This window comes from Vigna unguiculata, chromosome 5 (assembly GCF_037176805.1).
Source record: "Vigna unguiculata cultivar grain cowpea cultivar isolate G323 ecotype 2 chromosome 5, ASM3717680v1, whole genome shotgun sequence".
Taxonomy (NCBI): domain Eukaryota; kingdom Viridiplantae; phylum Streptophyta; class Magnoliopsida; order Fabales; family Fabaceae; genus Vigna; species Vigna unguiculata.
In genome coordinates, this window is record NC_140796.1 from 53,311,166 (window position 1) to 53,324,737 (window position 13,572).

General features: G+C 31.9%; 1 protein-coding gene and 1 non-coding gene across 2 annotated transcripts; one reads left to right on the forward strand and one right to left on the reverse strand.

The window, feature by feature from the left end:
• The first annotated feature begins 2,299 nt into the window (after positions 1 to 2,299).
• TRNAP-UGG (transfer RNA proline (anticodon UGG)) lies at positions 2,300 to 2,371 on the forward strand. Its single transcript has one exon. It is a non-coding gene; the product is annotated as a tRNA-Pro (tRNA).
• Positions 2,372 to 2,434: 63 nt separating this feature from the next.
• LOC114185546 (seed linoleate 9S-lipoxygenase-3) lies at positions 2,435 to 6,137 on the reverse strand. Its single transcript, XM_028073340.2, has 9 exons — positions 5,829 to 6,137; positions 5,389 to 5,675; positions 5,074 to 5,314; positions 4,659 to 4,979; positions 4,476 to 4,561; positions 4,270 to 4,377; positions 3,868 to 4,172; positions 3,518 to 3,781; positions 2,435 to 3,422 (listed from the first exon to the last, which is right to left on the reverse strand). Exons 1-9 carry the CDS (start codon positions 6,043 to 6,045, stop codon positions 2,669 to 2,671), a joined length of 2,583 nt encoding a protein of 860 aa, XP_027929141.1. The 5' UTR covers positions 6,046 to 6,137; the 3' UTR covers positions 2,435 to 2,668.
• Between the last annotated feature and the right edge of the window lie 7,435 nt (positions 6,138 to 13,572).

A 13,572-nucleotide genomic window follows, 5' to 3' on the forward strand; every position in this document is an offset into this window, starting at 1 on the left:
GTTAGGTATGGGGATGGGTATGGGGATGTACATATACCCGCCATAATACCCGTCCCCGTCATATCTCCATTCTCGTTTAAATTATTAAAATATTCACAATTAATCAAGTAACCCCTATATATATATACATATATATATATATATATATATTTTTTTTTTTTCTATTTTTTATTTCTTTTAATTATTTCATTTGTCATGAAACTCATTCTCATCTCCAATATATTTTTTATCTTATCATAACCTTTATGTAATTATGTTAAAATGATGTATGTTAATTAAAAAAAACTTATGCCTCACATTTGAATATTTATATTATTTTTTAATATTTTTATTTATTATAAATTTTGCTTTCACATGAGAATGTTTATACTCTCAATTTAGGGTAATATAAAAAAAATTATTTACTTATTATTATTATTAATTTTTGTTTAATTTGAAGAACTCTTTTGTTTCATTAAAATAATTTTCGTTATTTTTCAACCATTAAGTATATATGTTGATATTTGAAAAGTTTTCTTAATTCTCTAAGATATTTTTCGTCTTATTATACCTTAGTTATACATTTGATTTGTTTTTTTTCGATAGTCTCTCAAATTATTTCTAAAACACACATTTGTTAGTTTTTTAATATTTTTATTTATTGTTTTTATTTTCATCATGTAGAATAATATTTTGATATATTCTATCTAATTATTTTTTATTTTATAACTTATTATTAATCATAATATAATTTTTTCACTTTAAATTCTGTTTGAAGTGGTTAAAATTATATATATATATATATATATATATATATATATATATATATATATATATATATATATATATATATATATATATAATGATATTTAGGAATAGTATATGATAATTCACTACAAGAAAAACATGAAATGGTGACTGATTTAGTCAGTAACCCATATCAGTCACTATTTTTCGTCATTGGTGGTAGTAGTTGATTTATTGTTTGAATCAATGACTAAATTAGTGACCGATTCAATGATCGAATCGGTACTTGATTTAGTGACCAATTTAATTACTAATTTATTTGTAATTTAATGACTAATTTTTTGGTCACTAATGATATTTCTATTTAATTTTAACCACTTCAAACATAATTTAATAATTAGTTCTCGAAGGTATTTTTCATTTTATCATACCTTAATTATACATTTGATTTCCTTTGTACGATTTCTTTCGATAATCTCTCAAATTATTTCTAAAACACACATTTGTTAGTTTTTTAATATTTTTATTTATTGTTTATTTTCATCATGTATAATAATATTTCGATATATTCTATCTAATTATTTGTTATTTTATAACTCACTATTAATCATACTGTAATTTTTTTCACTTTAATTGTATAAATAACTTTTATTTACTACAATATAAAAATTTAATGTAATTGCTATGAATATTTTTTTGTCACTATCCAACATATATTGAAGTTCAAAAGATACAAAATCTATGTCAAAATTTTATTATTATGTTTATTATTTGTTCTTTGTGTCATTTTGATCAAGTGATGTATTATAACTTTTATTAGTGTATAAAAAAGAGATTCATTATAATTTAAAAAATTGAAGTAAACAAACATTTAAAATATATTTTAATTTAAATATTTGTTTTCCTTTTATTATTATGTTTATTATTTGTTCTTTGTGTCATTTTGATCAAGTGATATATTATAACTTTTATTAGTGTATAAAAAATAGATTCATTAGAATTTAAAAAATTGAAGTAAACAAACATTTAAAATATATTTTAATTTGAATATTTGTTTTCCTTTTATATTTTTTTGAAATATTTTTTAATTTTACCAACTAAGTTCATCAATGTTGTAGTTTGTAAATTTAATAAATGTTTTGGTTCACATGAAATTTTATTTGGTATTCTAATATAAAATGTAAACAATTATAATTTATTTTAAGGTATTTGGCATCGAAGAAAATCCTCCTAATATTGAATATTTCATAATATTATGTTTTCTTTACTGTAATTTTTTTTCTTTTATAAAAATTAATATTGAAGTAGTTAGAACACGGGTACGGGTACGAGATTATACCCGTTATCCAGTGAGGATGGGGATGGGAAAAAAATTTGATACCCGTTGGATTTGGGTATGGGGATGAGGATGAATTTTTTATGCGGAGATGGGTATGGGATAGCGAAACCCGTCCCGCCCCCGCCCCCGCCCCGTTGTCATCCCTACCACCGAGAAGCAAAGCCTGAACAAAATAATAAAGAAAATAAAATATTGAGTCTCGAGTTCCGGTCTTGGAAAGCTATAATCAGCTCTGGGCATTTGGTCTAGTGGTATGATTCTCGCTTTGGGTGTGAGAGGTTCCGAGTTCGATTCTCGGAATGCCCCTTAATTTTTTGTTAATTTTACCTTTCTTATGCAAAATTTGAACATTCACTTAATGCATCAAACTTTGAAGTCCAAACATCATGGATTTTGTGAAACCCATCTTTTACTTCTGTTCCAGATTACAAGAGTAGCCACCCATACTGCAAGAAGCAGTAACTCTGGCTTTATTGTTCGAAAACACTCTACAAGCACATTTGCTTTTATTAAGGTCGAACACGAAACACTTTATTAAACAACACAGTAAGTAGGTTTGGTTTCCACATGCAGAGGTGGAAGAAGGATTCAGATTCCTTCTCTTCAGATGGAGATGCTGTTGGGAATTCCTCTGAAAGTTAACCCTTCATCACTGGAAGGGAAGAGCAGAGTATAAGGCATCTCAACTGGTCCATGGCGGTTTCTCAGTTTCTCATCATGGTTTCTCTCCGAGAGTTTCTTCTCAATTTCCGAGAGCTTCTTCCCAAACCTTTTGAATGCCTCCAAGGCCCTTGTGTCAGAAGTCCAATTTGGATTGTCCCTCTCCCCCAGATAGACCTCATCAGAAGCATGCCTTGACAAGATTTCTATCACAGAAAGATCAATAAGGGTCTGAAACTTCGGTGTGATAGTCCTCAACAGAGCCTTCTGAGGGCTCTTCTTCAGCTCCTCATACTCAGCAGAACCATTCTCAGGCATTAATCGCCTACTCAGAGTTGGACGGTTCAAGATTAACCCTCCATAAGGGTATTGTCCAAAATTAACAGCTGCATGAAGTGCTGAAGCAGTCCATACCACAATAGTGCAAACCTCAACCAGCTCTTCACGACTCTGCATCTTCGGCCACCATGGCTCGTTCTTCTTGTCACCATGACCCACCTCTACCAGTTCCTTCCACCAAGCTCGGAGCTCAGGGTCTTCTCTGAGTGTGTCATCTGATTTGTAGTACAAGAAAACATATTCGTGAACCCATGTCTTGATAGCATCCCATATCTCAAGTCCATCAACAGCATAAGGGTAGTCCTCTATGATGAGACGAAGACCATGAGGGCACTCTGGATCCTCAGTTGCTATTCCTCTATATCACAGTTTACAGATAACAACATGAGGTTAATTATGTTAAATTGTCAGCTTTTGTTAGCAATAAACCAGACCAGGATGAAAATGAATCACCTTTTTATAAGATCAGCTGGCAATGCTTGATCTGTGAAAACCCAATCCTTGTAAATGGTAGCAGACATTTCCATAGAATACCTTCCCCATAAAAAGGTTTTCTCTATAATTCCACCGTCGTTGACCAGAGATCCCCGAGCAAGGGAGTTTATGTTCATGGTGTCACGATAGTGAGGATGCAGGAGTTTGTAAATAGGATGAACAACACTGAGATGCCTGTTTGTTGCTATCACGAATGGCTCAATAACTGCATGCGTGTTTAACCTATTGTATAATTCATGAAAAGATGTTAATAATCATTCTATATGGATTGAATTGTTTTTATGTGATTTTGGTGAGAAAATTTATACCAGTGGCTGACTAGTTGATGATAGCTGGAGTCATTCACTATTACATAGGCCTTTGCCAGAAGCCAGATAGAACTTTCAACACCTTCATCTGCAGGCAGAATAACTTGACTAACAACACCTGATTTATCATCCCCAGGATGTGGCAAACTCAGTTCTATGGCAAGTGGCCTTAAAGTTCGGTCGTTTTTCAGGAAAAGGATGGTTCTGGTAGCATAAGCCTTTGAGGATGTTGCATTTATTCGCCTTAAATATGGCATGATCGAGTCATGATGATCGAGTATGAACAGTCTCTTGCTTTGAATTGCCTTTTTAACCAAATATAGTGTGCTCGTTATATCATTCAAAAAACCATCAATTAAACTTTAATTAGAAACACAATTTTATACCATATCGATTATGTACCTCATCCACAGTGATCCCTTCTAAGTTACACTCCAGGTGTTCTTTGGTGATTTGACTGGTATGATCACCGTAGACTTGGCTATCTAGCTTGCTTCGTGGAGGGAAATCCTGCAATGGTAAATATAGAATAATTATAAGAAACTAAGAAAATCTAACCTTTTAGTTTGCTGTATTTTTCATGATGACAAAATCTTGATTAGGCTTACCTGAAGAACACGAATCATGTTTGGATTTACACCGGCAAGCATTTCTCTTGCAAATTCTTCATCAGTCATCCATGCAGACCTACTCACTGCTCAAGTCATAACAAAGAACTATTGTGAGATATGAGTAACTCAGAGATTCATTTCGGATCCATTTTAGATACAAGTATATAATATGAGAGATACCTTGAATCACTTTAGGAGGAGGAAACTTAAGGGCCTGTTCACCATCAGTTCTCAAGATTTCCTTGAGCACGGGTAATGGACTTATCTTGCTAATTACATCTGTTGGCAGCTTAATTCCACCTGAATAGAGGCTATGAACATCATCAAAGCTATCAAACTCATTGGGTGTGAAATTCAAATCAAAAGTAGATTCCAATGCTGGAAGAAGATTCTGAGATACGGATTTCAGCCCATAAGTCAGAAAGTCTGATGATTTCAAGTGTCCAAAAGCTTCATCCCTTGGCAGATAAATATCAGAGCTCCTACTCTCACTTTTTGGATCTGTTTCATCAAAATCCAGAATTTATCAGCGGCAAAACATAAATATTAAGGATCATTATTACAGCATGATCAAGTGTAGAAATAGAAGCCAAACCTTTCCTTGTTGGTCTTCTACCAGTTCTTCCCCTACGAGGATAAGGCAAGGTGTCAGAGCCTCCAAGAACAGGACGCGCATGATTTTCACCCTTATCTGGATCACCTAAATCATTGTAGAGATCATAGTCATAGATCCTCTCCCACTCTTTACGTTCTCCTGTTCCATCTCCTCTCAAATTAACTAACTCGTCTTCTCTGTACTTCACCAGAGGAGCTGGTGTTTCACTTGGAAGATATGTCTGCAATATATATAAAATTGTTAGCTTCATCTTTTCATGAAAAGTTATTGAGAACTTAAAACTGATAACTTGACCTGGTTGACAAAGAAGATGCGATCATTTTTGAAGTGTTTGGCATTGTATATCCACGAGTTGCAAAGAAAGTGGAGGCTTCCATGGTTTGGAACGTCTTCAAGAGTCAAACTCACAAGAAAGAACTCAGTCTGCATGAAATTCTTGATGTAAAATGCTCCAGGAATTCCCATCTCATCGTCCCAGTCAAAGTGAATCTTGAATGCAGATTGGCCTGCTCCCAAAGTTGGCAGTGAAGTGATGATACCTTCCAAAAAGGTAGCCTTTCCAAGCTTCCCCTTTCCGTTGGCTGACCAAAAAGAAAAGAAACCAAAATCACCGTTTTTTCGTTTCACTTTTCTTGGACTCCATTAAAGATATACAAGAAAAAAATATACTGATATATATGAAGTGAAAACAAGAACAAGAACAAGAACAAGAACGAGAAGAAGAAGAAACGAACCATCTGGTTTGGTGGCACTGATGAGTTGGAGAGAAACGGATCGACCCAAGAAGGAAGTGAGATTATCGACTGAGGAACCAAGAAGGTCGAGACCTTGACCAATAACGCCCCCAACACTGGTTACGCTGTTCACGTCCAACACATTCTTTCGCATCAACACCACTGTCCCTTTTATCTTGTGCCCCCTGTTGATCAGACCAGACACACCCGAAAACATCTTTGGAACTCACCAAAACTATGTATCACTTTTTCTTTTGGGGAGGACTAGGTAAAGATCAAGCGATGCTGAAAGGAAACGGGTGAGGGTGGTATTTATAAGGAGGAACACTGAGAACCAAGAACTGCATGCAATGAACAAACATTTAAAACTCACTTCAAACGTTAACTGACACATTTTACAGATTTAATAAAATCTACTTTAATCTTTAACCAAAACAGTGCAATAATGACTTTTCAATTTAATAAATTATCTAAAAAATTAGGTTCATAATTAATCATTCGTTTTATTTAAAGTTAAATATGCTTTTTCTTTAAGTAAATTTTAAAATTAGTTAATTTTAAAATTTTAAATTAATTTAATTTTTATTTTTTAAAATTTATAAATTTAGTCTTTTTTAATCAATTTTTGTTAAATTTATTTCATAATAGTATTTGACTTAACATTAAAATAAAAATATGTCAAACACAACTTAAATACAATTCTGAAATGTGTACGAAAAATCAACTAAACCTAACAAAATTTAATTAAAATAATTAAATTCATATATTTTAAAAAATAAATAATTAAATTAATTCAACATTTCAAAATTTAACGAAAATTAAAGATAAAAGAGATAAAAAATAGTTAACCCTTTATTTGAAGTAGTGAGTAATATAGTATTGGAATCATTCATTAATATTTCAATAAATAGTTATGAGAAAGTTGTGTAATTAATATTTGCTTTTAATATTGAACCTCGAGCATGCATGAGTATGAGTGATAGAGATGTTATAATGATGACACCTACCCTTCGGATACTCATACACTTCCCTTTAGAGCCACTTGCCCCAAATCACTTAACACCTGTCTGTCTGGAGAGCAAATTCACTATTGTGTGGTATTTTTCCTTATTATATTTTTTTCGTAATACAAAATTTAAAGGATAAAACAGTTATTTATATTTTTAATATTATCAATTTTTTTCCTATTTAAAAGGAAGATTTCTTGCATTAATCACAATTATTTTCTCTTATTATAAATTTTAATAGTATAAAAAATAGTTCATAAAGTTACTCGTATATATATTTGGTGAGCATTTTTGTAACAAGCTTATCCTAGGAAAAAAAATATATGAACTTGCACTCGTAATGAAAATTGAACTGATAATTGTCGTTCTCAGAGACAAGTTTTCTGCAATTTCGATGGCGGTGGAGTCTCTGCACAGTCCCTGACAACATAGAAATTGGAACTGCAAATTGCATAAATAAAGGGAGAAAACATTGTTCATGTAAGGTAATTAAAGAAACTAAAAAATTGTCTTAAAAAATCATAACATTTTCTCATACTCGTTCTTGGTATTTCAGTAGTTTAATATATTTTTCAAGAAAAAATTAGTTGAAAATAGAGTATTAATTTTGTGAAGATCAAATTACAAAAGTCACGACAAAAAACACTTACGAGTTGTTGCATAATAATATCCGTGAAGAAGATAAATTTGAAAAGGATTGTGTTGTGAGGTGTCGAAGCGAGTTCATGCAAGAAAGACAGCAAATGCAAAATGCCATGTATTCACCGATTATTTTAAGAAAGAGGAACTGAATTCAACACCACTTCTCTCAATAATGCCATGTGCCACGTTCGGTTATATTTTTAGTTCAATTTAAAATCTTCCAGGAAAATGAAAATAAAAAATTCATATACTAAACTTTTGATTAAATTAAAGAAATCAATTTTGAAAACTATAAAAAAAATAACTTTATAGTTTTTTTTTTTTTTAAATGTTACAACAAGTTGGTTCAAATTAATTGTGTATGACTCTTTAATTCTACAGGTGCAAAGTTTATTTGGGGTTTAAATTTCAAGATGAATGCTTTAGACTAAATTTCAATATTAATTGGATTCTTTTATAAGATTTGGAGAAAAGATTTTTAGCGAAAAACGGACCGAATTGTTAGTGAATCGGATTGGATTGGTGACGAAACGGACTAGCGACAAATTGGACTGGATTGTCGATAAACTAGATTGGATCGTCAGTGAACTGGACTGGACCATAAGTGAATTAGACTAGATCTTAAGTGAACTGGACCGAACTGTAAGTGAACCGTATCGAATCGCTAGTGACGGGACTGGACTGCCAGTGAATTAGAATAGATCATCAGTGGACTAAACCAAAAGGTTAGTGAATCAGACTAGAATGCACATGAACCGGACTGGACCATAAGTGAATCGGATCGGAACGCCAATGGACCAAATCAGACCACTAGTGAACCGGACTGGATCGTCAATGGACCGGATTGTTAGTAAACCAAACCAGATTGTTAGTGAACCGGATCGAACCGTCAGTGAATCAGATCGAACCGTCAGTGAATTGGACCGACCCATCAGTGAACCAGACTGCACCATAAGTGAACTGTATCAAACCATAAGTGAATCGAACTTGACCATAAGGGAATCAGACTGGACTGGACTGCCACTGAACCGAATTGGACCGCCATCAGACCACAAGTGAATCGGACCAGACCGTCAATGAACTTGACCAAACCATCAATGAACCGGACTAGATCTTTAGTGAACTGGACCAGACTGTTAGTGAACCAGATTGCACCATATTTGAACCATATTGGACCGTAAATGAACTGTATCAGACCGTAAGTCAATCAAACCATACCACCAGTGAACCGGACTGGACCACTAGTGATTGGACCAGACTACCAATGAATCGGACTAGATCATTAGTGAACCGAATCGGATCGCTAGTGAACCGGACATGACCGTTGGTGAATCGAACCAAACCACTAGTGAACCGAACCGGTGGCAAAACGAAGTGGCCTATCCTTAAACTGGACTGGATCATCATCAAACCAGACTGGACCAGACAGTCGATGAATAGGACCGAACCAAACCGCCAATGATCAAGATTGGACCATGTCAAACCATGGGCAAACCGGACCAAATCGTTAGTGAATGGGATCAAACATTTTGCGAATAGTAAGGGATCGTCCACAAACAAGACCAGAGCATCCACGTACAAGTCCGGACCCTCAACTAACAAGACCGGATATTCAGTGAATCGAACCAGACCATCAATGACCAGAACCAAATCGTGAGTGGACCGAATCAGATCGTTAGTGGATCGAATTAAAAGTCAATGAACCAAACCGAAAATCTAGTAAACCGAAACAGACCGCTAATATACTGAACCTGACCACCAGTGAATCAGACCGGACGTCAGGGAAAATCTTTTCTGCAAATTTTGTTCTCAAAATCATGTTCTAGATTAAAAAGTCGGAAAGCCTGTTCTGAAATAGTCATTTTAAATTTATGGGAGTGCAACTAGAAAGTATGAGAATGGATGAAGAAAAAACTATAACCAAGTGGACCTAAATGCATTTGGGTCACATTTATGGGTTTCTTCATGGTGCTTCTTCTTGCACTCATGTTTTTTTTCCTGCACCCATATCTTTGTTTAAATGACCTCGTTGCCATTACTAAAAAAATTAACAAAAAAACCTAAAATCACTTCATCTTTCACTGCAAGATGCCACTCTCCTCCATTTCTTCCATCAGTGGTGAGGTTTGTTTCCTGACATCAATGGTGTTTCTCAGTAAAATCAACATCAACGTTTATTTTCTTTTCTTAACGTTGCAGTCCTTAAACCTTTAATTTCATTGTTTCTTTGCCCCTAAAAGGTCCCCATGGACCAACTTTTCTTCAAGCACCTTCCCCAAACAGATGTTGTATTTAGAAAATTTTGATAAAAAATAATGGTTAATGGGAAACCATTTCCTAAGTAATATATTTTCACGACTTATTTCATCAGATATGATCTCAATCATTCTTACTCTTAAAATAAAATTATCTAAGATTTCACATATTTTATCTCCTTTGTTTTGTTTCCATTAAACCTATTATATTACTTTATTATGTCATAAAAAAATAGTTAATAAATTAAAATATATAAATATACCGATCTAAAATTATAATTTTGATATAAATCACAAATTTCCAGAAATCTATAAATTATTAAAATCACGAAAAAGGAAAAAAAGTGATCATTGATGCTTTCGTTTATACTATATTTTTTTATTATTATTAATTTCATTTATTTCATTAATTACTATTATTTATACTATATATCTTATATATAAGCACATCTATAACTATATAAATAGATTTTCTCTTTTATAACCACGTTTCATAATTTTCATTTTATTTTTTATTATCTAATTATTTATTAAATTTTTAAAATTTAACAATTATTTTAATATATTTTTATAAAATTATCTATTTTGTCTTTTTTTTTCTATTCATAAACCATCTTATTTTTTCATATATTTTTCATTTATTTTATTTTAATTTTAATAAATATAAAATTATTTTATGTATTAACTAAATAACATTGTAATATTGTCATCATTAATTTATTTATATTTAAAAAACACATACACAAGTACGATTATACTTATATTAATATACTTTAATTATTATTTCTGTTATTATTATTAAAGTAATAAAAGTATGATCGAAGCAAATATAATCACTTAATTAATTGATTCGCTTACGGTATATCTCTCATCTCAATTTCTAATGATAGAACTTACATTTATTTACATTTATATGAATAAAAAAAAATTGTCATCAAATTGGAACGGTTTTATTGATTCAATGTCATTTTTAGTATACAAAATAAATAAATAAATATATATATATATATATATATATATATATTAAAATTCGAGCTATTATTCGTTTTGTTGGTTTTTAATTAAAGAAACTACACACATAAAACATAAAAGAGAATATGTGTAACATCCCGTTTTTGATAGTTTTTAAAACTATTAAAACAAAACATTCAAATTTTAATAGTTCAGAAGCAGATAATGACATAGGCCCGTATAACATAATACAGTCATCCCCAAAATGAACCATACATATACGGATCAACGCCTACCGCGCATACATTACTAAGAGGTTACAAAACATCTGATCAGCTAAGCAAAAGAAAAAAAAGGTCACATATGCTACTGGTACGTCTAGTGCAATCATCTCACGTCCCTGAGGGTGTATCCTCACCTGCACGATTATCTGCTCACGCCATCCAATCGAGGCGATCATTGCAAAGTAGAAGACAAACACAAACACGCCACAAAAACTAGAAGGGTAAGCTAACTTGAATGAGGAGTAACCATGCAATTTAATTTATGTTAATGCAGAAAAACAGGATTCATTAAACAGTCTATCAAAATCATCCAGCTGATTCCAAATATAATACCACACACCACTCTAGACTCGATATCCAGATTGTGTAAGTGGCATTGGAGCTCTTGGTGACTTGCACCTGAGATGGTTCCTAAACTCTGCAGAGTTTTAGGCACAATGGGTATTCACCCAACCACTCTCAAGGTAAATCCCATCACCTCTATGATGGATCGGTTTCATAGACCAGGACCTCCTGCTACTTCCCCCGACGTAATCCATTGTACTCTACTTGAGTCTTAATGGTTACTGGAAGCGTCAGGATATCACCAATCTGAGTCCTCATGCCCTTACACTTACTAAACCACATTCCTTAGGATTTCCCTTGAAATCCTAACTCTAACATACTTCCATTCACATCAAGTTCACACTCAATTTCTGCATACAGTTTAACATGCATAAAGATCTCATACATTATCAACCATTATCATCTTAAAGCAACCAATCAAGCATCAAGAAATCAAAACAGTGGGAAAAACCAAACTTCTGCAGGGAATCTCGCTTAGGCTAGAGGATCTCGCCTAAGCTAGAGAGTCCATCTCGCTTAGGCGAGTCGACCTCGCCTAGGCGAGACATCATACAGTGGCAAATAAAAAAATCCTGGGCGAACTCTCGCTCAGGCGAAACTGGCTCGCCTAGACGAGAAGTTATCTCGCTCAGGCGACTCCAGCTCGCCTAGGCGAGAATTCGTGCAGTGGCAGAGGTGATCCTCTGATATTTTCGCTCAGGCGAGAGCTGATCGCCTAGGCGAAAATACCAGGATTCCTCATCTGTTCCACGCATGCATCCTCGCCCAAGATCATCTCATGCTCAAAATCACACCCAAACACGTCCAAGCATCAATTAAACACAAAATCAAGCAATTATATCACTCAAGAACACACCTCCTACAAAATTTGAGTTAAAGGTCAGCTTCCCTTACCTATTCTTGAGTTAAGGTTTGAGTGGAGGCAACCTAGGAGAAGGGAGCTGAATTCCTCAACTGAACCTAGGAGAAGAGAGACCGTGAATGGAGGCAGCAGAAGGCTCAGGCGTGGCTTCTTCTTCGGGACCTGATCAAGAATCAAGGTTGATGAGGTCAGAAAGAGGGAAAACAGAGGGAGAGCTGAGTATGCAGAGAAGGAGGATAAAAAGAAATGAGGTGAGTTTGGTGCTGTTTTTGGAAGAAAAGAGGGGTCTTGCAATATGGAAATCTCTAATTAATTTACCATAATCTAATCTAATATGGTAAAGCTAATAAAAGTATTATTTTATTTTATTTTTCATAATAGCAATAGTTTTGTAATACAAATGTTTGTTGTTGCTTAGTTATAAATAATAATTTGAAAAATAATATTGATTATTCTCTACCACTCCAAATTCACTTTTGAATATTAATTGAGTTGTATATATATTCTGTATTTTTTAAAAATTTAGAATATATTATAAGTTAATAATATATATAAATTAATTAAGTTAATATATAAGACAAAAATAATAAATAATAACAAGTATAAAATATATAAATGTTAACGGTAAAAGTTATAAATATATAAACAATAAGAAAGAGAAAAGAAAATTGTAACAATTTATATAAAACTAGCATACAAGCACTGTTAAATATGTATGATATTAGACCATAATAATATAATGAAATTAAGTTAATATATAAAATAAAATTATATTTATTAAAAATAAAGTAAAATATATAAAAAATAATATAATGATATTAAGTTAATATATAAAATAAAATTATATTTATTAAAAATAAAGTAAAATATATAAAAAATAAGAAAATAATTGTTAATAAATAAAAAAAAATTATAAAAATATCAATCAATTTAAAAAAAAATTAATAATTAATTATATTTTATAACGTAAAATTAATATTTTAAAATGTAGATATAATAGAAAGAATTTCTTTATACATTATTATAAATATGGTAATAGCGAAAATTACAAATATAAAAAAAAAAATATAAGAAAATTTGTGACAGTTTTGTATAAAATAATTTAAAGTATTAAGTACATCTAACAAATCAATTAATGATTATATTTCTTGGAAAAACCAGTTAATAATTGTATTTAAAGAATAAAATTGAAATAGAAATTATATATAATAAAAAAGTATCTCTAGGTGAAGATTTATATATAATAAAACTGGACAACTGTTACGATACTAACTTATGAAATAAGATTTATATATAATAAAACGTATATTATTTATTATTAAAATAATAATATTTATTTTCACACTATTGTTTTGGGTGATGTAACGAAAAACTAGGTAGAATAGAATAGTAGAAAAA